Raw genomic sequence first — 26,841 nt, 5'->3', positions numbered from 1 at the left:
ACGGATGATGGATGGCCCATTGTTATAACCCTCGCCACCGCTGATGCCTTTTTCACAAGTGTCGACGATGCTCGGTGGTGGCACGTCCCTCCAATTGTCGTGATGTAAGGATTGGACTTGCGCTGTTATCAGCAGTTGCACTTTGGACTATGGGATGGACGCTTTTTCCAGGATCCTGACGATACCATGCAGTGTGCCGCGACTATGAACGCTGTGGCTTATAGGCTAGTCTATGACGATGGGGCGGACTTGGCGCAGCGAACATACTACTTGTCCATCGCGCCGGGCGAAATCAAGACGCCGGTGTCCTTGCTCTTTGATGAACTTGCCGAAGACGCTCAATATAGTCAATAATGATAATATATAAATTCACTACAGCAGATCCACCATAGTCGCAGCTTCGCTGGCTTCCATCTTCACAGTAATGGAAGGGCTCTGAATTTTGTAATTAAAATATAGTGTCAATTAATCCTGAGGCGAAATAATGTGAGCAATTTAAAACTCACAACTACGTATATTATACGAATCTCAACATCGCCGGCAGCAGATTATCTGGAGTCAAAAAGAATCCACGGAAACGCTCACATGCACCAAGATAATTAAATTTCTTGTACAAGAAACCGCATCGAAAAGAACAATACATAGGCGTTTAAGAAATTCTGATTCAATATTGCAATATGAGTGGGAAAAAAAGTTCCACAGTGCATTTTCGCAACTTACTAAAGTCCCTTGTTTGAACTCAGCAAGAGTTGCATCTCGATGTTGGTGTCCGACAGATGAACCCGTTTTCTTGCGATAGCAATTATATGGACACTTCAACCGGATTTCTGCCGTCGGCGTCGCCATCGTCGTCGCCCTCGTCGTCGCTGTCGCCGTCGCCGTGAGCTTCCGTATAGACTCCAAGGGCGATAAAATCGTCGCCTCGCGCTGTATGCGCGAGTGCAAGCGCGCGGGGGACGCGCGCTATCACGGAGAGCGAACGCACGGCGGAAAGCAAACGCGACCGTCGCGCGAAAGCCCGCGAGGGTACGGGAGGGAGGGAGGCGGGCCGCGCTGTGCTACGGCACCAAATGCGTATCTTGCAACCAGGCACAAGGGGAACTGGCAACGCAATCTCCCACGCGAAAGCAAGAAAGCGGGAAGGCAGCGCGGGAGGGAGGGGGGGAGGGCGCAGCTTCTACTCTGCCAACAACTACGCTTGTACTGGCTGTGGTGGCGGTCGCCCGCACCATCTCGTATCTCCACACGGCACTGACCTTTGTATGCGCTGTGCATTCGCCGCTCAGTTTCCGTTGAAGCGATAGACCGCACGAACCTTCGCCCGCTGCGGCGGCTGTGCTTCCTGCAAGCGTTTTGACAGTCGTTGTCTGCGGTCATTCAGTGTGATCTATTCATGTTTGCTTGTGCGCGATGACACCACACTTGTCAAATCAGTTAGAAAGCGAATGTGTTCAATTTTATGCAGCCGAGATAAGTACTATTCCTACTCCGAATAGCTCTCTGCTAATTTGCTATCGCAATTGATGCTTCGCCTTTCGGATAAAACTGCGACATTTTTTTTTCGTCAGCACTTCGTTGGCAAAGTGGAAGAGTCATTCCACCGAAGCGCTTGAGGGTACTGCCGTGTTGTAGTTGAGAAAAAGTTGGTTAATTCCCTCGAAGTTCTTCATCTAAGACAGCGGGTAGTCAAGTGGTACCGCCAGGTGCCGTTGCTGTTCCTCGGCTGAAGGGTTTGGTGCACGAACGAGAAGAAATCTCGTTCGGGTGGTAATATCTGCGCTGGTTGGTTTGGTCTGCTGGTAAGCCAGGCATGTCTATCGGCGATTTTAAGGCAAGAAAGCTTTTGCAAGAGTAGTGTTTGTCAGACCAAACAAATGCCTTGTGGATTGAAAGATTTTGAAAGTTAGCGCCGTATGTGTCCTGTGTGTCTTCTTGTGTCCAGTCTTATTCGCGCTAAGAAACTCAGATCAAGATTTTGGATGAAGGTTCAGCCGCTTCCAAGAGGCGAACATCGATGAACGATAAAAGTTCAAAGAGTTCTAAGAATTGACTAGCAGAGAGGTCCATTTCATCTTGGGATCTCACAATTCCATTAGCGTCAATAGCGTTTTTCGCACACAGGAGGAGTTCACTTAGCAGGATGGAATAAAATAAATCTTTGATTTCCAAAGAAAGGCAGTGAAGCTGCCATCACCACTGTCGTTCAATAAATCTAAGATTTACCTAAGGTTATCATGAAAGTGCCGTCAATTGTTATCACCAAGTTTCGCCTGTAGAAAACACGCTACAGATATTTGCCAGCAACCGCTTTCAGAAACAATTGTTCGGAAAGGGGAAGTCCTCCTCTCCTCCCCGTGCGTTTGAACCAGAAAAACACACTTTGGACGTTGCTTTGGTCCACATCCCGACATAGGGCATCCCATTTGGGACTTGGGCGTGCGTCTGTTTTCACTTTAGCTAGACACAAATTATCCCGCTTATGAATCTAAGCGTCTGTAGCTTCTAGTGCCTTGGTGTTGTCAGTACCGTTCGTAAAGACGGTGAAGCTACCCTTTTTATCAGATTGTATTAACGACATCAAGTTTTCTTTATGTAGAACACTAAAATTCAGAGCGTATGTGCAAACATTTGGGGCAGTCCACGCAAGAATGTCCACACCTTCCGTGATGCATTGTTCAGCGTCAGCACCTGGGGCCCAGTTGCCGATTCGTCTCACCAGCGCTAGGAGCTCCGGGGCTGTTTTGCTTGGCTCAACCGCAGACTTCGGACCTTGGTGAGAACGTAGTTCACTTGTTGAGGTGTCTACCTCAACAAGTGAACTACGTTCTCAGCCAATGTTCCCCACCGTGTCGATGGTGTTCCGACTGCGTCTCAGCCGCCAGTGGGTTTCTTCGGGACGCATGCCTGCAGGTTGCTGTCAGAGGTATTTAATTGAGCTTTGTAGAATCCATAAGCACTGCTCCCACTGAGCTGGTCCTCGGTTCTGATGCGTGGCCTGGTGTAACCCCATGAAGAGGGCTTCCTTGTATAATAGAGCCTGCAACTGAAACTCTGACCTCAATATTTTACACACTCTCCGTCCATGGCTGAAGGAAGTGGAAAAACCGCCGAGCAGCAGCAGGCCATCTTGAGGAAGCAGTTCATTTCGAATGCAGAACAAAAGCGACCTTGTGAGCGGCAACAAGCGACGCAGCAAGTGAGATCAGGATGCTTGGGTCAACGGCGAGACGCACACAGAAGCGTAGTCTTTCTTTCTCACTAACACTACAGGGGAGGCCTATGGGCTTGTGGACGGCTGGATCACGTCGTCTTGGAGCATCTCTTTCACCTGCTGTTTGGTCGCTTCTCTTTCCACTGGAGACTATTTTTGGAGACGCTGTGCGCCGGACGTGCGCCGTACTTTGGACAACGTTGAAAAACAGTCGGCAAATTCATTCACGAGACTCAGTAGACGGTATTTCTGATGGTTTGGCAGAGCAGCGTTAACGTGAATCTGGCCTTTTAGGCTGAGTAACTCAGATTGCTGAGACGATGTGATTTCAAATGTGCCAATGTCAGTAACATAAATGATTTCGCGAAGAAATGCGACTGTCGTTCCTCGCGGTACATGCCGATACTCGTTACTAAAGTTTGTTAGCAAAACGACTAAACATCTGTTTCGCACCCGAAGAAGCCCTCTGGCTATGCAAATGTGGCGCTCAAGAAGCAGGGGGATGTTTGCCTCAGCAATTCATTCGGCGTCGTCCTCCATGTCGCATCGGACAAGGGTAAGCATGCTGCTCCTGGGTGACAAGTGACGTGACCGTCGGCTACGCGAATCGTGATGTCACGTTCGTTGTCATTACTGTTCACTATGGCTTGCGTAGTAGCGAAGCTCGCTCTATAATCTTGCAGGTTGATGATGGCACCGCTCGCCTGAAGGAAATCCATGCCGAGTATAAGGTCCTTTGAGCATTCAGGAAGAATGACGCAGTCGCCGATGTACGTCAAGCCCCGAATGTTGACTCGCGCCGTGCAGCGGCTCATTGGAGTTATGAGGTGCCCTCCTGCAGTGCGTATCTGAGTTCCGGTCCATTGCGTCTAAACTTTCTTCAGTATACGCGCGAGATTCTGGCTCATAATACACGTGTTTGCACCCGTGTTGATTAACGCGCTGATTTCGTGGTCATCTATGGCTGGTACGTCGCAAGATACTGACACCGAACTACACTGTTTCCTTTGCGTCTCAATTGCGTCATATCGCGGTCGTCGTAGTGGAGGATCTTCAGCGTTCGCAACATCAGGGACCTCACCTCCGCAGGTCGCTGGACTCAGTTTTCCCAGGAAGCACGGCTGGGTGAGCGACGCCTTGTTGCGCTCGGCGTGAAGAGGGGGCTGGAAGACCTGTTTCGGGCGAGTGACGGTGACCGGGGCTCACGGAATCGTGGGGCAAACGAGGTCCTGGCGTCCGCGAGGTAAGCTTCAATCTCCAGGGGGCGTTCACCATTGCGCTGGCACGGCGCGTTCAGTGAAAATCCACGGAGCCCAGCTCAGCGGTAAGGACACGCCCTGTAGAGGTGATCGGCTTCACCGCAATGAAAACAGAAGGGCCTCCGGTCTGCAGTGCGCCATACGTCGATCTTGCGGACGTGCTTCAGCCATGAATGGCGTGCGGAAGACCTGAAGTCGCCAGTTGCTTCTTCAACGGCGCGCATACCATGGAAGTCCGGGACGTCGCTCACACCGTGAAAAATCGGGACAACGAACTTCGCGCAGCTTCCGCATACGACATGCGAGGCTGTGGCTGCCGTACCTCATGCTGTGGTTTCTCGCTTCGCTCTGGGACTTGGACTGCCGCGCCTGATTTCCTCCCGGACAACCTCAGCCAGAGCGAGTCGCGGTACTGATGCCGGGACCACCTGAAGCTTTTGGAGCTCTTCTCGAACAACAAGCCTAATGAGCTCCCGCAAGGCTTCGGTATTGTCAAAGGGTATAGCGAGAGGGTCACGCGATAAGGTCGACACGTCGTGGTTGTAGTGCCTTGTTCGCTGCTGCCGTGCCTTTTCCATTGATATGGATTCCGCGAGAAACTCTGCAATGGTGTTTCGTGGGTTGCGTATTAGGCCAGCGAATAGCTCTTGCTTGACACCGCGCATCAAGATCCTTAGCTTCTTTTCTTCGGCATGGACGGAAACGCGCGTCGGCAAAGTCGGCACATACCTTCGACAAACATCGCGACGCTTTCGTTCGGCCGCTGTACTCTCGCCTGAATTGCAGATTCAACCGGCTCCTTGCGATCGAGGCTGGCATATATCCTGATTAGCGGCCAGGAGCGTAGCCAGGAATTTTTTTTTTTTTTTGGGGGGGGGGGGGGGGGGTTAACCGACCTGACCGGGGGGGGGGGGGGGGGGGGAAGCGTCAGCTTTTCTCTACGTGACGTGATCGATAATACATAGCGGTAGTTTGAGCAGACTCTATACATGTATATCAAAGACATGGGACCCCCCCCCCCCCGTGTGCGCGTGTGTGTGTGAGGTAATTAAGTAAAAGTATGCTCAGGAGTACATAAACAACGACTTCATTATGCGAAACACGTTGGATAGAGCGTCACGAGGCTGTGCAAGCGTTCGTGGAGCTTTTCAATCCAATTGATTCAGCCCTTGACACTCTTCCGGATGGAGCTCCCGGTGACGCATCCGCAAAAGCACACCAATTGCTCATTTGTATTTTGACTTCCACTTTCATTGTCAGTGTACACATCGCTGCCAAAGTACTCTCGTTGACGCTTCCGCTTTCGAGATTGCTTCTGTCTAGCTCACTGAACCTGGCCGCCGCCTTGATGTATGTCGACAACGTTGAGTCTGCGGTGCTCCAGATGTGGGAGTCTGGCTTTAATGATATATTCTACGCCTCTGTAAAGGCTGCCGAGGCCGCACATATTGAAATGAGAACGGCGCGGGTCACAGGTAGGCAGCTTCATCGCCGTAACGTGCCAGTGCATAGCGTTGAAGAGCACTTTAGGCATTCGGTGTTTCTGTCTTTTCTGGACTACCTAATAAGCCAGTTGAATGGGCAGTTTAAAAGGCATCGGCACACCTTGAAGATGCTTTCTTCCGTTCTGCCTCAGAATATACCCGAAGCTGCCACTTTTCCCATTGCCGAGGAGTTTGGAGCTTTGCACTCAAACGTAATCTCAGCTTCGGAACCACAAGGAAAGTTAACAGTATGGGCTGCGCAATGGAAGAGCGAGAAGCGAGAAACGCCCAACATGTCTGCAATGCAAGCGGTTTTCAATTGTCCAGAGGTATTCTTTCCAAGCGAGCACCGTCTTTTAAAGATTCTGGCAACTCTGTCCGTGAGCAGAGCTGATGTGGACCGCTCTTTTACATCGCTGAGACGCCTGAAGACGTACCTGAGAGCTTCAACAACAAATGAAAGATTGTTTGCGATCGCTCTTCTAAACATCCACCGTGAAATTCAAGTTCTCTACAGGAAACGTAGACGGCTTCAGCTGAATATGTAGCATGAACCACCGGCGCCTGCTGAAAATCAAGCAAGAAAGTTAAGTGAAATTGTTCCGGGATTGCGATTTTTCGAACACAGTCCTTAATCGTTAATTGTTGTGGTTTAACGTCTCAAAATCACGATATGTTTATGAGAGACTCCGTAGTGGAGGGCTCCGGAAATTTCAACCACTCTTGGGACTCGGGGTAGCGTTTGGGCCGGTGATCCTTCAGCCAAGGGGATAAGTACGTCGGGGAGTAAGAGCGACGTAAAAAATCGTTTATTCTACATATTTACAGTGGCTCCAAATATGGAAGCCCACTCCATGGCTGAGCACTTTGAAAATCTCAGCTCACTACATGTCTGAGCACAAATGAGAACACGTCAGGACACACCACTGCACCCAAGGTGTCTGCTTATAAAGTAGTCGTCTTCCCTAGGTGACCCGACTAGTGAATTTGATGACCTTGGCGCGGCCAATCAGAGAAGTCGTATTGTTCACAGAGCTCGCCTCTGATGTCCAACCTCCGAAGCCCAAAAGCACTCTCGCCCAAAACTCACATAGTACAAAGCCTTGACAAACAGCGCGACAGGTTTTTCCGTATGCAGGCATGATTCACTGTAAATTACCAACACAAACGGAAGCGCCCATGAATGAAATTGTGATAGGAGCACCGGTTTCTTGAATCATGTCAGCGCGAAGCGACTAGAAAGAAGGTTAGCTGAGTGGGGGGTGGGGGGGGGGGGGGACGGAACCCTCCAACCCCCCCCCCCCCCCGAATACACCCCTGTTAGCTGCCGTCGGAATTCGACCCATGTTGATAGAGCCGCCTTACGGTTCTCAAGCTATGTCCTGCGCATAGTCCTCGAGGGCAAAGTAGGCGTTGCGTAGCTTGCGCTCCGGAGTCCAGCCGTTGAATTCTGCGACACGCTCAAAGCAATCGAGCCAGTCCTCAACATCCTCGAATGTGTCCCCATGGAAGGATTTGGGGATTCGCGGCTGGTTAAGGACGACCTCGGTAGGTGCGGCTGAGGAAGAAGAAGGAACTGATGAACTCATCCTTCTGACTCGGTTGGGTAGAGGCTCGTGCTCAGGTGGCAGTCCTTGAAGTCGACGGCTTGTCCGTACGTGAACAGGAGTCAGCTCGACCGGACTTCGTACTGGGCTTCTAGACGGGGTTCGATCTGGGAGTGGTAGCATGTACCCCGTACCTCCACCAGAAAAATGTAACGTAAATTAACAATAGACGCTTCTCTTTAATGGCGGGCCAGAAGAAGAGCGTGCAGATTACGTGCTTCATCGTCTTTCATGGCGCCGACCTTGGCGCGCGCCGTCCCCCGGTGCGGAAGCCCCACATCATTGTGTCAATTCACCGAATCCAATCACAGAAATAATGCACCGAAGCTTTCAAAACATCAAAACCAAGTTTCACGCTTAACGGACGCCGGTTACCCGATGCATGTATTGTGTGCTGTGGCTTAGAGCATGCTTAGAAAAGGAAAGAACGATAACTACAATGCACCTGACCAGTAACGAAAGAAAAAAAATCATTGCCGGCACCCTACATGCACAAAATTGGTCCCAATTTGAAAAATATCTGGAAATACGTAGGGGTTGACGTCGCGTTCTCTGCCCCGTTGAAGTTGTTCGGTCTCTGCGCAAGAGTAAACTCGGGTTGGCGGATGCCACGTGCACGTGACAAGAAGAGCAGAAATCAGTTGTTATCTTTTGAGGAGCATGTAGTGTACTGGGAGACCCTGTCCTGCGGAAAGAGTATGTGGGTCAGACGGGCAGGTTCCTAAAGAGATTGCGTAAGCATCAAAACACCGTAGGAAAACTTGCTTTGTCTGGACATCTTGCTGAACATTGCCCTCGCTGCGAATGCAAGCTGGTTGTATTATCGGAAAAGACAAGCGCACTTTTTGTCGCTATGTGCAGTTTTGTCGAGCCTGTGTCAGTTGCAATTGCTGGGTTAATGTGGTTATGATTTTCTTTTCATTTTCTTTTACTGTTTTGCGGTTATATATATTTCAAACCACGTGCAATTAAACCTCATTTAGTTAGCGCTGTGCCCCGTTCGTTTTGTGTTCGTTTGGATGCGGACGAAGTGTGCGCCCACGGGGACCTCATCTTCAAAGCGATCTGCGATGGGACAAAGTGCATTCGCCGAGTGCCGGCAGCTTCGTATGCGCTGTGCTTTCGATGTTTAGTTCGCGCTGAAGCGAGAGCCAGCGCGAAAGTCAATTTGCTCGCTGCCGCTGGCGCGCTTTCTCATTCCAGCGTTTTCACGAGTTTCGCGGTCATCGAGCAAGATGTGTTCATGTCTTACCTGCGCGCACGTGACACCGTGATTGTTCATTTAGTTAGTAAGCGAATATTTACAACTTTATATTGCCGAAAAACTACTATCCTTAACTCGTATAGCTGTCTACTAATTTGCTATCGCAATCGATGCTTCGCCTTTCGGGCCAAACTGCGATTTTTTTTTAAATACACTTTTAAGCGTCAGAGAAAACAAAATTAGATAAGTTCGTTAGACTTGTGCCACGAACCTGAATATAACACGAGGCGCGTCTGCAGCCGAGAAATGTCGCGAAATAAAACGCGTTATATTCGTGCAAACACGGTATAAACCGTGAAACCAGTGAAAGCTTGGTTACAGGCGATAGGCTTCTTTGTACCATGGACATTCATTTAATTACTTTGCAAGTCGAAAACTACAAAACATGCATTCATAGATTGCTGTGATGTATTATTTCATGAGGACGTCCATCAGTGCAAAAAAATTTGATTTTTACCCGTAGACAACGAGGACGGCGTCCCTGTGACATGTTCACGGTCCACAGCTTGCGCAGCGTCTGGACAACAATGATGCAAGTGCGTCAGGCCAAAGTTATTGCGCCTTCTTCCATTAAAAACTATTGAAACCGTTGCATACATCCGTGAGGCCTACAGATGGTACCTGAGCTGACGCACTGGCTTGCTGTATTAGATGAGCAGTTAAGTTTGAGGAAGTGTCAACTACCGTTGTTTTTAGTGATTCATATGTGGTTGTACTTCAAGAAACCTGCATGAATGCAAATATCTGTCATTGTGAATATATGCCACTGAAGTTGTACCTGCTATAAAAAAAGATTTTTTTTCCCGCCAACTTTCGTGAACATCGAGATGTTTACATTATATGGGCACCCGCACACTCCTTGCTTCCCGGGAACGAAATAGCGCACAACCTGGCTCGAGAACTGACGGACCGAGCAGGTGACACGCAAATACTGGGAATGGAGAGAGACCGGATGACCATTTTTACCGAGATCACCAAACACTATAAATTGGGAAGGGCCCGTTTCCCCTCGGCACACTCCTCGCTAAGTATAGACGGCAAGCGATGGCATGGCGCTTGTTACAGACACATATCCCCCCGGTGGCCTACCACCGTTACTATTCAGAACTTAACACCAATAGATGCAAATTCTGTCAAGAACGGGCGGACTTACAACATATGGTTTGGGCTTGTCCTGAGACACCCACACACAAGATCAGAGAGCAGTGGGAGACCACGCTGCTCAGCTCTGCATCGGAAGACCAACGTAAGGCAATCCAGCAGGCGGAAGATGCCGCCAGAGCCCAAGGGCTCGAGGCTGTCATCTAGGTAGAGAGGCCTAGGTATCACAAATCTGCCGTACTAAAATAAAGTGTATTCCGCCTCCTCCTCCCGCACTTGACCCCAAATGCACATTGCTTCACTGCCATGCGTTCAAACCCCGGTGGAGCAAGTTATGGCGAAGTTTCTTCTTGGCAATGGCAGAGCTGGCCTAACGACGACCAAACTTATTGTTAAGTGTCGTCGATGATGAAAATAGTCGTCGTCAGTCTAACAGAATGATTGGGATGGACAAGGCAAAGCCACTTTCGGGCTGTTGTCGCTGTAAGATAGTTCGAATGCGATTCCACCTGTAGTTGACGTCAATGAAAGCAATTCTCTTCCTGGGTGAACTGGTAATGTGACTGGGGGAAGGGGGGGGGGGGGGGGGGGCGTTGCTGCGCACTGCACTCCATCTCACCACCCCTAACGTGAAGGAAGTAGAAGCTGCGTCGGACGGCACCGCTTTTTCCACTGCATGCGCTGTCATTGGGATCGGCTCAAATTTTCAGACTGCGCAATCCCCACGGGATTGATTTTAGACGGCACAATCTTCGCAATCAGTACGCATGTTAAGACTCCACTATCACTAGTATGGCGGCCCACAAGAATAATTAGACACAGACATGCAGCAAAAATAGTGAAACAAGTAAATTCCTCGCTACGGAAGACGTCTATAAAAATAGCTGCAGATGAAGTGTTTGGTAATGTTTTTATGACACGTATATTTATGTACATATTTTGCACATGTTGATATGGATATGGAGATTATTAAAATATCAACTAATTCTGTTCCGGTCACTGTTCGCGCATTTTTCAGTCTTACTTCCAGGAAGCGATCCTCAACAACCGGCTTCACATCATGAAGGACATGATAAAGTACTCCTACCCCATCGAGAGCCTTGTTCTACATTGCTTCATGAAGACCACAGCGGACACCTGTCAGCCATTTTCTTGCACCAATATGTAAGCGTACCCTATATTTCCATTGAGTTTTACTAACTGCCGGGTGATGGCGCATTGTAGTGTTTACGTTTTTATACGAGGATGTGTACAGAATTTTTTTACGATATTGCGTGAGCGTCGACCGTCAGCGCCTTATGATGGCGAGAAGCTAGATCAGCGGCAGTGCCATGCGCGAGTGCGCAAAGCACTCTCCAGCATCTACAATATTTCATTTCATGCTATTGCCATAGAGAAAGAAATTCAACAAGAGGGGACACTCGGCAAAAACTGGCAACAGGAAACACGTCACCGTACGTCACGCTATACTTTTGACACCGAACGTTAGCTGCCGCGAGTATCGAAAAAAAAGAAAGTGAACTTAAGTTAACAGGCATTCATTTATTTTTTTTAATTCTTTGCCGCGAAAACTAAAACGTTTTGCGTATAAACGAACTTAAGCTTTGCGACTTATTTTCCTTGCCTTACCTAGCCACAGGTCAATGACGCGCCAGATACATGCGTCATCCGCCAGACACTCCCTCGAAGCCAGCGAGGATGGCTGCGCGCGCGTTTGAGCGCTCGCGCGCGGCGACCCGTCTGTCTCATTCTTTTTTTTTTTTTTTTAATGTAACCTGGTTTATTGGGCTCTCGGCGTATTCTTGCGTTCCTTCTGCACTGGGACAAGACACCACTGCACTATTGGAATACAGCAAGGTGAGAAATCTTGTTTCACAGTCTACGACGCAATTAGGCTTACGGCACGGGACCGAGACTTAAGACGCAGTTAGCGAAAAACAGTTCGGCCATCCTGGCGTAGTTAATTTGAGTTAATGAATCGTGCTGAGACATGTTTCCGACGCTTCCTATGGGACTATTGTAACTTATTTCGGCTTTTGAGCCACACTGGCCGCACAGGGCGCCGTGTCGCAGTTAGCGAGAACTCAGCCGTGGTGTGTATATAGTCTAGTGCATCTTGCTAGGAGAAGTTTGTGCCGCTTTCTCTGACGCCAGATATTACTGAAAAGTAATTTAGTTACTTTCTGGGGTACTTTTGAGGCACGCTGGCCGCACAGCGCGCTGTGACGCAGTTAGCGATAAGCAGCTCGGCCGTGGTGATAAAGTTAGTTTGGCGTGTAATGAATCTTAGAGGGACAAGTCTGTGACGTTTTTTGTGGCTCCGCAACAACATATACCTTCTTTCGGTACTCACGCCTGTTGAAAACGTGATGGGCGATTGCCAAGAGTGATAACATGGGGTGTGCTGCTGGCGCCGGCAGAATTACGCGCGAACGACGAACATATCAGAAACTTGTAATTCGAAAATTACGTCTTCGAAAGGACTGAAAAAAGGCATTGCACCCACGCATTTGTCTTGAGTGCCTGTTGCGTCCGTCTCTGAGTATGTCGCGTACCGTCGCGTCGCCCGAGGCCAAGTTTTGGAAACGCGAAGTCGCTCGTGTATTTGTGCTGCCTAAGTGCAGGAAATAATGCCCGGAAATGGGGGAACGCTTGGAAATCAGATGTTTTCATATATGTTTGGGATGAGTCGGGTATTTTCTACGCCATGTATATAAAAGCGAATTGCTTTTGTTTGTAATGCCGCCCATTCACCGCTTTCGCACGTTTCGCCTCGCAGTATTACTATGTCTAAATACCAAAATGACTCATGTTTGTAACATACTGTTACGTGCTTGCAAATCTAACATGCTTGTAATTTACTTTTTTTTTTCAGCTGGTACCGTCCGGTGGAGCTTCATACAGGAACTACTGCCTTACCTGCTGGTGTCACAACGTTGGATGAACGTACAAAAAGCGCGGAACGAGCTTTTATATAGAGCAAAATAAATATTTCCTCATTGCACAAAAGGTCTTGCGTCCACTTTGTGAAATTGCACGTGGCACAGATTCGATGGGACTTTACGAGATCGTTCGCAATCATTTTTACTAAATAATAAACCGATTCTGCACGAAGAGCAAAAAAAAAAAAGCAAGGGGGGGGGGGGGGGGGTGCAGCCGGCGTGCTAGCTTGCGTTCAAAATACGCGCGCCCAAAACCGAAACCGGAAGTGATGCAAATGATCGACACCGACCGCTTGGCACGCTGCAGTCAGTCAATTCGGCCGCTGGGCCCTATGGGAGTGTTCCCTCTTGTTGAATTCCTTTCTCTATGCTATTGCTTGCTGCGCATATCAGTTTACAAAATAAACGCTATGAGCACACGCGTGTGACCAAGATCTGCGATCGACTTTCCACTTTTCGTGCCACTGCATCCCACACATGCGGGAGATTAAAGGGGCACTAAAGGGAAATGTAAAGTCATGCGAGATGGAATTTTAAGAATGGATAGTTGGGCGAGTTAGTACGGTAACATATTCTTGATATAAGCGCGAAGAAGACACGGACCTAGGCGGAAGAAGACAGGACCATGTGATGTTTTCTTTGCTACGGTTTTCGCAATCACTTATATATATGTTTGTTATTCCCAATAAAGATTTAGTTGTGAGTTAGCGCTCGTCCTGTCTTCTTCCGCCTAGGTCCGTGTCTTCTTCGCGCTTATATCAAGAATATGGAATGTTAAACCTTCTGTAACAAAATCGTCATTCGTGACCGAGTTTTGTGGTCAAGAAAATGACGAACATGGAAATCGGAGTGGCGCTATCTATTGTCGCCTATGGTACCTCTCAGGTGTGGCATCAGCACTTTTGATTCAGTGAGCGGCTGCTTTGTCTCACGTCCCGCCACAACGAGCGCCATGGTTGTTATGACCGAGGAAACCACTGAAGCAACCAGTCTGCCTGTTCCGGACGAGGACGCTCACGTGACCGCAGACGCGTTTGAGAACATAAGCAGAACCACGGAGCAACTCAGGCAAACGGATCACCTGTGGTTGCCAAGCAGCACGCTTCGTACATAGCGGTAAATAAAGAGTTTGCAAAAGACCTAACAGCGGCATATTGGGTGTGACATCAAGTCCTCCACTTCGGCGCGGGCGGCTCATGTTGAGCAGCAGCAGCGGCCGACCTTCAGCGGCAATTTTCTACGCAACAGAGCTACATATTGAAACACAAAAAGCCGTAACTGAAATCTAGACGTACACTCTGTCGATCTAGCTTGACCTAGCATAGTTCTTTGATATATATATATATATATATATATATATATATATATATATATATATATTTACTAAAGCGCGCGAGACATTATATCATAATAAATAATCTGGCAGACCCCATCTCACGACGAATTTTGACGTTGAGACATTGAAGCAATATAGCAACACGCCGTACTTAGAATAATCGTCAGTCCGTCGTGCAACAATTCTTTGGCAGCTTTTATTTATACGAGCAAGGGATGTCATGCACCTGTACTTGTAGTATCTGTATGCGTGCCTCACGATCCTCACATGGTTCTTGCTGCGCTTTCAATAGATCATAAATGGCTGGTGCTTTCTCGAATAACCATCAGTTCGAATTCAGCGTTCGTCCTGTCGTGGTGGTTTTCTTGTTCCTGTCTCTCGTCCATTTGCGCTGATTCAAATTATATTAATTTACAATGCGAATAGCCGAAATGCGCAGGAGTGCATGAACGGGCATATTGGTAATGTTGCATCTTTTGTTCGCAGTGTCACGACTGGCGTAGCAAGTGAGCGAAGGGACGGTAAAGAGCGCTGTGCTTGTGCTTTGTAGCGCAGGAGTGCAAGAGGTCCTGGACAATCTTCGATGTAAAATAACGGCCCCGGTCTGCGAGGAGCTGTCGAGGAGCGCCGTGGTGGTGCATAATCTCTTCGAGCAATCTAAATGTCGGCGACGTCGGTTGCACAGCTGGTTGGAAGCGCCCGAGTGATCGCGTACCGGGTCGTGTAGTCGGTAGCGACTGCTATCCACTTATTTCCGCAGGTAGATAGCGGGAAGGGGCCAAGAAGGTCAAGACCTTCTCTGACTTCCTACCTCGGTCGTGACACTGCTAACCAAAGATGCAGGGTAACAGAAGGTGCTTCCACAATTCAAGAGCACGCCACAATGCATGCGCTTCCATCAATTAAAAACGAAAATTTGGTTGCGGTAACGCAAAGCTTGCTTGTTTAGTTCCATTGAATACCGCGGGTGACGATCGAAACCTAGCTTTCGGGCTTACATCCCCACTCAAAAACACGCCACTTCACCCCAAGTTGAACAAGGCGAGATATCGAAGCTCAATAAACTTGTTTAGCACAAAGTAAGCAACCAGCTTAGGTGCTCGAACCAATGAATCCCTGCATGCCGTGTACGCGAACATTACGGTAAAAAATTTTAATCCAGGGCCGAGGTCATGTCTGAGGTTGATGATGCAGAACGTTTTTTTACTGAAGAGTACAGTATATAATTAGGAATAATAACTTTGTCCTCTTTGTCATGTAATAAAAATGCTCCAAAAAGTGTGGGAGATCGTTTGTAGGTAAAAACTAGCCTATTACGGCGCCTGTACTGGGAGATATTGCGCTCACGAGGGAATGTTCTGAATGGATCGTACCATGTTTGTTTTATTAGCAGCTCCGCGCGGTCGATTTTTTTCGCCCTCTGTGGCGATTTGTTGGACTTGAGAGTGTGCTACCTCTGGTATCTGCTCCGTTGAGGAGCGCTGGCGACGCGGCGATGCCCTCTCACCTCCCGCAATCCCTGGCGCGATATCGCAGCAGCAGGTGTTCCGATTCGCCCGCTCTGCTCCGTCGAGGCGCGCTCGCGACCTGGCAGCCAATGGGAACTTAGGTGCCATTTCGCTGCTACAGACACCGATGGTTTCGCTCAGTGGACCATTTGATGCTTTCGCCTCAATAAACGCCATGCAAATCTGTCAAGCGGACAACTGACACAGGGCGTGCAAACGGAAAGCCGCATTAAAACACCATAGGGCGCAGGCGACACTCCGGAAGCGGTCTCAGGCATGTCAATACCCGCCGCAGTAGCTTAGCGGCTATGGAATTGCTCAAGGTCATGGGTACAATCAGGAGTCTGCCATTCTGGCGTGCCTCATAATCCGATTGTGGATTTGGCAAGTACAGTCCCAGAATTCAGTTAAACTAACACTTCTGCCCCGATGCGATGTGCCATGGGAGGCAATAATAATGATCAATACTCTCAGATATTACGAACAATGGCGCACAACAACGCCTCAAGACAGCCCGTTTCCCTGTGTGTTCTGTGTACTACGAAGACAAACGGCAGTGATGCACGCAGGGTAACGTTTAATATTAACTCATCACTCTCGTATTTGACTAGACGCTTGAAAAATTACCCATTCGCCGTCAACATCACCGCTAACTATCGTCAATCAAATCAAACTGCACACAAAGCTTCACTTACATGGATTCCTGGAGTGCCTGGCATCTGCATAATGTTTGCCTTAGTAGGGCGCAACTCTTAGGCGCCCGTTCCTATGTTGAGCGTCGGCGTGCCTCGGCGTCCCTAGGCGTAACCGAGTGAACGAGCACAGCGAAGGATGAAAGAGCGAACATGGAGCGCAGCGGGCGATGAAAGGTGGCGATAGCGAAGAGAGCGTGAGGAGAAAAGCGGAGGAGGAGGGTATGGCTCGAGATGTGCTCCAGCGGCGACGAGGCACGCGGCGAGCGCGTCCGCCGATACCTTAAATGGAAACAAAGCGCTGGCGTGGGCTAGGCCTCGGAAACCCCGCTGGTTTTTCGTCCACGCGAATTGCAGCGCCATCCATGACATGGATGCGAAACCAAAATTGATTTTCCTTTTTTTTTTCTCGTCAACCCTCTCTCAACTTTGTCGTTTCTCCCACGCCTTCAACTATCGGCGGCGCGGCTGGCGCGGCCTGCGCTCGTCGTCAGCAATGCTGATAACGGCCTAAACGGCAAAAAAAAATTTTTCTGGCATTATGCAGTCAGTTTTGCGGTTTTTGCCTTCCGCGCTAGTCGTGTGGTCCGTGTGGTACCCTACCGTTGCACGTTTGTCGGCTTTTCCCCGCAAGGTCTCGCAGCTGTCGCTGTTGGTGTGTGGTTCAGTGGTGTGCGAACACATCAAGATGAAGTGAACCATGCGACGTGAAATTCTACCGCATCCCTAAAGACAACAGGTGAGCAATGTGCAGTTTACTTCTCGGTTTTTATTTGTGATAGTAATTGTGCGCAGTCGTACATGCATGCTGTCCGGTGGTGAGGCAGCTGCTAGCTGATTTGAAAACCACAACGATGCAGTAATCGTTATGTCAACAAGCAGCGAACATAAAGCTCCTGATAAATATAGTGCCACCTGTGCGTATCGCAAGAAACACGTATGTAGGTGTGCGCTTTGCACTTATTTCTAGCTAATTGGTCGCCATCGTTTAAAAATGCGTTTCTGAGAATTAAGGTTGACATACACAACTAGTACTCTGCCGCGACGCGAAACTAGCGCTGTTTTGTATGTTCCAACTGCGATGTTATAATTTATGATCTTCACTGTTCTTCAGGATGGAAGCGTTTTTAACCTACGCTGGAAGGATGGACCTAATGGGTTTGCCCAGAGACAAGGTCAACAACCGCAGAATATGCTCGGCGCACTTCACGGAGGTGGATTTTATGGAACGAGCGAGAAGCAGGCCGTGAGAAGCTATTCTGCGCATTGGTCATTCGAGCAATTACAATAAATGTTTTTTTTTTTTTACATGTGCGTACATGAAACACCATCCGCGTTTTGTTGCATTCTATAGTGTGTTGCACTGTCTGCTCCAATTCTGGTTTTCTCAAATGAACACAATAAAGTGAGTCCAAAGAACTGTTGTGTTGCAAGTGGAATTATTTTTTAAATACAATTTGGCCACATGCTTACTTGATTGTAATAATGAACGCGACTGCGTGCATGAAAACGCAAAAAGAATCCACTGCGCACAAGCACGTAGCACGAATGCACGAATGGCACCAGATAACACCCGCGACAAAAAAAAAAAAAAAAAAAAAATAGAGCGCGCCGCTGACAGCTGAAGAAATAAAAAAAAAGAGCATTGCGCGAGGCATGAGAGGAGGGTGAGGCGAGGCATGGGAAACGGATAGGAAAGTCAAAAGGGAAAGGAGAAACGAGTGAAACAACGTTAACATAAAAAAGGAAAAAAAAGTGCTTAGCGAAAGGGGGAAGGTAAAAAAAATCGCGCCGCTTTTCTTTTTTTTTTTTCGCCACCGTAGTACCGTCATCCATCCGCTAGGGCCTAACTGAAGTGCGCTTGGCGCTAGCGTCGACTGAGCGTCTGCTATAGGAGCACCAATGGGAGGTATCGGAAGATTCACCCGCCTGAGTGGTCTTCGGGTCCACTGCGCATGTACTACTTCGCCTGCGCCGCCGCCGATAGAGAATGCGCTCTGCGCGAGCTATATGTTCCCGTGTTCGCGCTTTCTTTGTGAACAATTAGCTACGCAACCGGTGGAAATGCTTCGTCTGCGGCTGCTGCTAAACGAGCTGCCCGAGCAGAGGCTCAGCGCCGCCGCCGAGAGGACCCTGTCTTGCAGAATCAAATTGTTTGCCACAATATATATCGAATTCAAAACACCTAAACAGCTACACTCAAAATTCGCATTACGGAGTATCGTAATCGCCGGTGAATTTCTTTCAACCCACTTCAAGAGAGCACAAATACGTACACTATTAAATGACTATTTTATTTCACATCTTATTCACTAGTATCCGCTGCTGCTGTTGTTTCTACTTCACCGTCTGCTTCATTCTCCGACCAGAGCGACATCAGGTTCGGTAGACTCACGTTGTTCTAGATGGCACTTCCGTTACATCTCGGTCCTTCTAGCTCGTTGTTCAGCTGTGAGATCAGAAGTACCCAGTCCGTCCGTACTATATATTCCTGGCGATAAGGCACCGACAAATTCTTTCCAAGCGCCGATGCAGAACTAGTTACTTGCATGTCCGAGTGCCGAGTTAGGTCGGGTGCTGAAGCCATCCGCTCCGCGCGGTGCTACATGTGTGAGTTGGCGCCGCGCCAGCTGTGCGGATGACGTCATCCACAGCGCCGCTCGCCTTTTCTTATCTAGGTTATCCATCAGCCGCCATGACATCTGAGCCGCTGACCTCACTGTCAGCGCTGTGCCAACTTTCATCGCTGAGCTTCATACACCCGAATCACGAATCTTCAAAGTGGAGAATGTACGCTCAAGCGCAAGAACAAAGAAAGAAACACTGGTAGAAAGGCTTAAAGCACACGACATGGACTACTTCACGTCACGAGTCGTGTCGCCGTGATTGCGTAATGCCGTCTGGCACGACCTCATAGTCCAGTGCGCCAATACGTAGGCTGATCTTGTATGGTGCGAAATAGCGTCGCAAAAGTTTCTCTCTAAGCCCTCGTCGGCGTATCGAAGTCTAAAACCAAACACGGTCGCTGGGCTGGTATTCTACGTAGCGTCTTCGAAGGACCCAAGATGTCCGCTTTTCAGCAGCCGTTTTCCCGAGGTCACTAGACAAGGGAATTCGATGGCGTTGTCTCGGCCAATCGGAATCGTGGAACTCTTCGCAGTATCCCCCCCCACGATGCCGCCTCTGATGCTGCGCCTTCGCAACTGCATATGACGCAGTGATGAGGCAATCGGGATGCAGAGGTGGACGCCGTTCCCGCAGAAGTTGTCGGACGTCAGCTCTTTGTAGCAATTATAGTGGAGCCAGTGCCTGAAGGTTATTACCCTTTCGCAAGTTGCAGACAGCTCAAATTGACCTTGTTCCCTTTCATGGCACCGCGCGTACGGACGCACGTTGACCCTCCGTTGTCTAATAGTAACAACTAAAATACTGGCCTTGTCAGCTGTTCTGTGACTGTGGAGTCCAGTCATGACACTTTGTCCTTGTTTTCGCTCGGCCTATGACGCTTGCGTTGTGAAATGCAAGGGTTGTACAGGCACTGCCTACAGTGACTTGGCAGGCGAGCGTCGCCAGTTGTGGAAAGGCTTGTGTTCTCCGAGACACTCGTTGATTTTAGCGGTTTTTTTTCCTTTTGGTTAACATGTGCTGACTGCCCCAGCTCACCACACTATTGTATCTTTTCTTTCGTGCATCCCATAGGTTATGTGTGCTTAGCTCAGGCTAAGCATACATAACTAAACTCTCTTTAATTGTACATGATATTGCAATCGGCTGAGTTGACAGTTGTCGCCGCAATGTTAGAGCCCTCTTTTCACTTCAGGTGGTACATCGAGTACTCCTACTACAAGACAGGCGTGTGTTACACCATGGACCCAACGCACTCTGAAGTGTATCGCTCGTGTGGAGAGCCTTGGAAATACAGTGAGTATCACTCATCTATTACTAAGAGAGTCAAATCTGAGCGAGTGTGTTACGGTGAATAAGGACACTGTACAGTGAAGATAGATGGTACAGTGAGGAACATATATATATATATATATATATATATATATATATTGTGAGCGCTAACTGCATGTGCAGTTCATCATCGTCTTCATGCGTATATACCCATCCTCATAATCATCATCATTTTGTCGGGTTGGTGTTCGTGGGCTATCTCGCGATGTGTGACAATACAAGAGCTCTGCCTTCGTCCCGGGCGTTGTCTCACAAGTGGTGGAGCGTGCGTTGATATCCCCGTTCTCTTGCTCTACCGGTCACCCCTGGAGCTCCGTTCTGGTCGACGGTTGTGCTCGCCAACACCAGTCATGGTACAAACCACCGCATCCACTGCTGCCACCACCTCAGCTCGGCCAGCTGGGCCTATTTGGTCCTTCACCGCAACGCGACCCTCAGGTTTTTTTCTGGCATTCGCGGCGAAGGCGTAGGAAGACTGGCTTGACCAGTACGACAGGGTGAGCGCTTGCAACCATTGGGACGAGTCATACAAGCTCCGCAATGTTGCCTTCTACCTGAGGCAGGTCGCCCAAACTTGGTTTTTCAACCATGAGCGCGACTTCCCTGATTGGCCAGCATTTACTGCGCAGCTGCGACAGATATTTGGCACATCTCCTGGGCGCTCCGAAGTAGCGAAACAGAAGCTCGCTACCCGCATCCAGGGAGCCGAGGAATCTTATACCTCTTACATTGAAGACGTTCTCGCCCACTGCCGTCGCGCTCAGAGTGACATGCCCGAAGTGGAACGTATCCGCCATATCTTGAAGGGCATCAACTCTGTTGCTTTTCACGCCCTTGTTATTCAGAACCCCACTTCCGTTAGTGATATCATCACGACTTGCCAACGACTTGCCACGATCTGCTCCTTTCGTCTTCCACGCGCCTCCTGCGAAGCTCACCTTACCGACAACGACGAATTGCGAGCGCTCATTCGCATCATTGTGCGAGACGAGCTTCACGGCCATGCTCCGGCCAACACCGCCATTGCGTCTTTGCGCGCTCCTGCTCCCAATTTTTGCGAGATCATTAAAGAACTGGCGTCCATGCCAAGTGTCACACATGCCCGGTCCCTTGCGCCTGTTTGTGCACCTTCTTACGCCTAGATTGCTTCGCGGCCTGCGGTCTCAGTTCCGTCTGCACCTGCCACCGTTGTCTACGACCACCTGGCTTCGATGGCAGTGAAGGCCCCGTGCAACCATATGACTCTACCTGGCGCCCTTCCCGCCCAGTATGTTTCTACTGTGGCATACGTGGTCATATCTCTCGTTTCTGCCGCCGGCGCCAGCATGATGAACGACATGGCTATTCCACCTATGAGAGAGACTATGTGCTCAGATCGGACGCCTACGTTCCAGGACCCTATATATCCTCGTCACGTCGCTCGCCCTCACCTCCGTTGTCCCAAAACATGTCCCGGTCTTCTCGCTCACCCCGTCGTCGTTCGCCGTCTCCGTTCCGCCGTACTTCATCGCCCCTGAGTCCTGCCTCCACTTCTTTCGACAACCACCCGGAAAACTAGACGCTGCAGTTTTTGAAGGAGAAACTGCTTGTTTTGCGAACTGTCCCGATTCCTTCTGCTCGCCCGACTAATTTACTCGCTGTTTGTGTGGAAGGTGTTTCTGTCGACGCTCTTATTGACACTGGCACCGCCATCTCTTTTATTCATCGCGACCTATGCTTCCGTCTACGAAAAGTGCAAACTCAGTATGTTGGTCCGGTCTTATGTGGCGCCAATGACAGTCCGATTTACCCTACCGGACAGTGTACTGCTCGTGTCCTCATCGACGGAATTCGCCCTCATATACAGTTTACTGTGCTTTCGTCGTGCGCTCATCCGATCATCTTAGGCTGGGATTTCTTGTCAGCTGCATCTGCTGTCATTTCGTGCGGACAACCACTTACACATATTACGGACACCGAGCTCTCTGACGCTGCCCATTCCTCGCCGCCCCACCTTGTCGCGGCGGCAGATTTTGCTCTTCCACCCGGCCAAGCCCGCATTCTCACCATTAGATCTAGCGAAAATATCGACGGCGATGCAGTGGTTTCCCCTTCTCAGCGCTGCATTTTTCGGGGAATCGCCATCGCTTCTTGTCTAGTGCGTTTCTCACGCGGCTGCGCCAGTCTGACCGCCTACAACACGACATCAGAGCCACTTCTGGTGCCGGAGGGGTCCACTGTTGTCATGCTTATCGACGCAGCACCAGTATGTGTCGTCATTGCTTCGCCTGTTTCCTCCTTCGCCGAGTGTACGCCCACGGATGGTTCACCCAGTGCTCTCAGGGCCACTGTGAGTTCAGATCTGAGCCCAACTCAGGCTGATGCCTTCCTGACCATCCTACGGAAACACCAACCTTGCTTTGACGTGTGTTCGGATGGCTTGGGTAAAACAACCGTGGCCGCTCATCACATCAAAACCGACGAAGCCCGCGTCATTCGTCACCGCCCTTACCGTGTATCGTCTGCTGAACGGAAACTTATAGAAGACCAAGTCAACGACATGCTCGCACGGAACGTTATAAGGCCTTCAGCAAGCCCTTGGTCGTTTCCTATTGTCCTAGTTAAAAAAAGGACGGTTCGGTACGCTTTTGCGTCGATTATAGGGCACTAAACAAAATTATCCGTAAGGGCGTATATCCTATGCCCTGTATTGACGATGCTTTGGGTACCTTACAAGGTGCCGAATACTTTTGGAGCCTCGACTTGCGTTCTGGACATTGGCAGATCCCGATGCATGAGCCCGACAAAGAGAAGACGGCGTTTGCAACACCTGATGGCCTTTTTGAATTCAACGTAATGCCTTTTGGTCTGTGCAATGCGCCAGCCACATTTGAACGAATGATCGATGCCGTACGACGCGGGCTCAAATGGAAAACCTGCCTATGTTACCTGGACGACATTGTCATCTTTTCGTCCAGCTTCTCCCAGCACCTAGAACGTTTAGACGACGTTCTCACGTGTCTAGCCGAGGCCGGTCTCCAGCTCAATACTAAGAAGTGTCGATTTCCGAGCCGCAGCATCAAAGTATTAGGTCACGTCGTCAGCAAGCATGGCATTGAGCCAGATCCCGACAAGGTCGCTCCTGTACAGCATTTCCCAACACAAAGCACACCTAAAGACCTTCGCAACTTTCTCGGATTAGCATCGTACTTCCGCCGCTTTCTCCATGGCTTCGCGACTATGGCAGCTCCTCTTCATAAACTCCTGACCACGACCACACCCTTCACCTGGACGGATGAATGTGAAGCCGCCTTTCAGACCCTCAAGCGATGCCTCACATCAGGACCAGTGCTTCGTCACTTTGATCCGACAGCCTCTACTATCCTCCACACTGACGCAAGTGGGCATGGAATAGGCACTGTCCTGCTGCAGCGGAACCACGCGTCTGAAGAGAAAGTCGTGGCCTACGCGAGTCGTACTCTTTCTCCTGCTGAGCGAAACTATACTATCACCGAACAAGAATGCCTCGCCACCGTATGGTCCATACAAAAGTTTCGCCCCTATTTATATGGCCGTCAATACACAATTGTGACTGACCACCATGCTCTGTGTTGGTTGTCCTCCCTGAAGAATTTGTCCGGACGCCTCGGCCGTTCGGTTCTGCGTTCGCAGGAGTACGACTACACTGTCACATATAGGTCTGGCAGGCAACATCAAGATGCTGACGCTTTATCTCGTTGCCCGCTGTCGCCACATGCCCCTGTCTCACCTTCCCTCCGTTCGGCACCGCCCAGCCAGCCGACCACAACCATGGCCCCGGTACGGTTCCTGACTTCGGTTGACATTCTGTCCTCAGAAGACCTCGCCTCCCTCCAACGTGCAGATACGTACTGCCGCACAATTATCGACCGGCTCACTGGCTTATCCCGTCCTCCCAACAGCCGCTTAAGACGACAACTGGCACGGTTTAAACTTCATGATGGCTCATTATTGTGGCAAGTTTACCGCCCTACCGGTCACCGATGGGTCCCAGTCGTCCCTCGCTCACTTCGACTGAAAATTTTACAAGCTTTTCACGAAGACGCAACGGCTGGCCACTTAGGATTTCATAAAACCTACGACCGCATTAAGATTCGCTGTTTAAAAAAAACAGCGAGTCTTCATGCGGTCATAGGTTTTATGAAATCGCTGTTTCTGGCCTGGCCTGTCTACTAGTGTTGCCAAGTACGTCAGTTCGTGTGCGTCATCGAACATCGAAAACGTTCGACCTCTCTTTCCGCCGGCCTTTTACAACCATTGCCGTGCCCGTCCGTTCCCTTTCAATTCGAGGGCATCGACTTATACGGACCCCTTCCGCTTACACCTGCGGGTCACCGCTGGATTGTCACCGCCGTGGACCATCTCACTCGCTACGCTGAGACGGCAGCTCTCCCTTCTGGTGCGGCCTCTGAGGTCGCCGAGTTTGTTCTACAAGCCATTATCTCGCGCCACGGTGCGCCTCATGTTCTTCTATGTGACCGTGGCAAGACATTTCTTTCCCATGTTCTTGCTGAAGTCCTGCAAGCCTCAAACACCATCCATAAGACCACCTCTGCGTACCATCCCCAGAACAATGGTCTTACCGAGCGTTTCCATCGAACACTGTCCGACATGATCTCCATGTATGTGAAACCCGACCACACAAACTGGGACACTATACTTCCTTTCATCACGTTTGCATATAATACTGCCGTTCAACGCACAACAAACTACAGCCCCTTTTTCCTCGTGTACGGCCGTGCACCGTCTTTTGTTTTGGACACCACCTTTCTCTCTACGCCTTCTGTTCCATCCACATCTCTACCAGAGGAGTTCGCCGCCCGCGTCGCCCACTGCCGCGAAATTGGGCGCGCCCACACCGCGACCATTCAGGACAAGAGGAAAGTCCGTTGTGATGCGACCCGTCGTGTCATTTCGTTCCGCCCAGGCGACGAAGTGCTCCTGTGGACACCTGTTCGAGTGCCAGGGCTCTGTGAAAAATTTCTTCACAGGTATCGCGGCCCATATACCGTGCTTGAAAGAACATCTGCCGTGAACTATCGCGTAGCTCCTGTTACCTCCATTACTGACTGCCGTTGCCGCAGCACTGAAATTGTTCACGTCTCTCGCCTGAAGCCGTGTCTTCGGCGTTCCGACCGTTTCTGACTCGCTGCCTTACCGGCCGCTTTCGTGAGGTGGGGAAGTTAGTGTGAGCGCTAACTGTGCCGTTCATCATCGTTTTCATGTGTATATACCCATCCTCATAATCATCATCATTTTGTCGGGTTGGTGTTCGTGGGCTATCTCGCGATGTGTGACAATACAAGAGCTCTGCCTTCGTCCCGGGCGTCGTCTCACAATATATATATATATATATTGTAAGCACTATTAACGTACTTCGTCCTTTTCATTTGTACATAGCCATCATCACCTTCCCTGTTCTTCTACTTCTTCGCGCATGAGCTGGGGCGTTTGCTTTTTGGAATAAAAAGCGCTTGACAGCTCGGTCGGTCTCGGTCTTATAAAGTGGTGGAGGTACGTCAAGACCCCGACGTCCTCTCGCGTTCCCGTCCTCCCTGGAGCTACGTTCCGGTCGCCGCCTGCGCCCGGTTACCCCTGCTATGATGGACACTTCCAACCCCGGCTCTTCCGGCGCCTCTAACCCTACCGCACAAACGACTCCGCCTGCGGTTCCCTCTTGGACTGTGACGTGCCCTCAACGCGATCCCCCTGTCTTTGCGGGACGCCGCGGTGATGACGTCGACAATTGGATCGACAACTACGACCGCGTGAGTTCTTGCAATAAGTGGACCGATACCCAGAAATTGAGGCACGTCGCATTCTACTTGACCGGTGTTGCACAGACGTGGTATTTCAATCATGAATCCGACATCGCGGATTGGTCCACGTTTACCGCCAAGCTGCGGCAAGTCTTCGCTTCCTCGTCTAGCCGTGCAGAAGTCGCCAAGCAGAAGCTGGGCACGCGCCTCCAACTTCCGCAAGAGTCGTACACCTCATACATAGAGGATGTCTTGGCTCTGTGCCGCCGTGCGAACCCTAGCATGACGGAAGCCGAACGCGTGCGACACATATTAAAAGGCATTGGGTCTGTCGCGTTCAACGCCTTAATCGTGCAAAATCCGGCTTCTGTCCAAGACATCACTGCCACGTGTCAGCGCCTGGACGAGATGCAGTCTCTTCGTCTTCAACATGACAGTAGCGATCCTCAGGTTCCCCATTCTTCAGATCTCCGTGCTCTCATCCGCACCATCATCCGCGAGGAGCTTCAAATATTAGACCTGAGGCGTTCACCTACTGCCTGTGCCCCAACCACCACCTTCGACTTGCGCGAGGTCGTAAAGCAGGAGTTGACAGCGATGACTACGCCCACGACGCATCTTGCTCCGGTAGCGCGCCCCTCACCTACCTACGCGGATGTTGCTTCGCTCCCCACCCCTACCGTGACCTCCGTGCCTCCTGACG

The 26,841-nt window shown here is 50.0% G+C and overlaps 1 protein-coding gene across 1 annotated transcript in view; it reads left to right on the top strand.

The window, feature by feature from the left end:
* LOC119433642 (uncharacterized) overlaps nt 1-26,841 on the top strand; it is a 187,998-nt gene that overhangs the window by 17,400 nt on the left and 143,757 nt on the right. The window contains exons 5-6 of the mRNA XM_049659073.1: nt 10,945-11,090; nt 20,225-20,325. Of these exons, the coding sequence (XP_049515030.1) occupies nt 10,945-11,090; nt 20,225-20,325 (247 nt within the window). The remainder of the gene's footprint in view (nt 1-10,944; nt 11,091-20,224; nt 20,326-26,841) is intronic.

This window comes from Dermacentor silvarum, chromosome 11, assembly GCF_013339745.2.
Source record: "Dermacentor silvarum isolate Dsil-2018 chromosome 11, BIME_Dsil_1.4, whole genome shotgun sequence".
NCBI classification, from domain to species: Eukaryota; Metazoa; Arthropoda; class Arachnida; order Ixodida; family Ixodidae; genus Dermacentor; species Dermacentor silvarum.
This window is presented reverse-complemented; position numbering and strand designations above follow the sequence as displayed.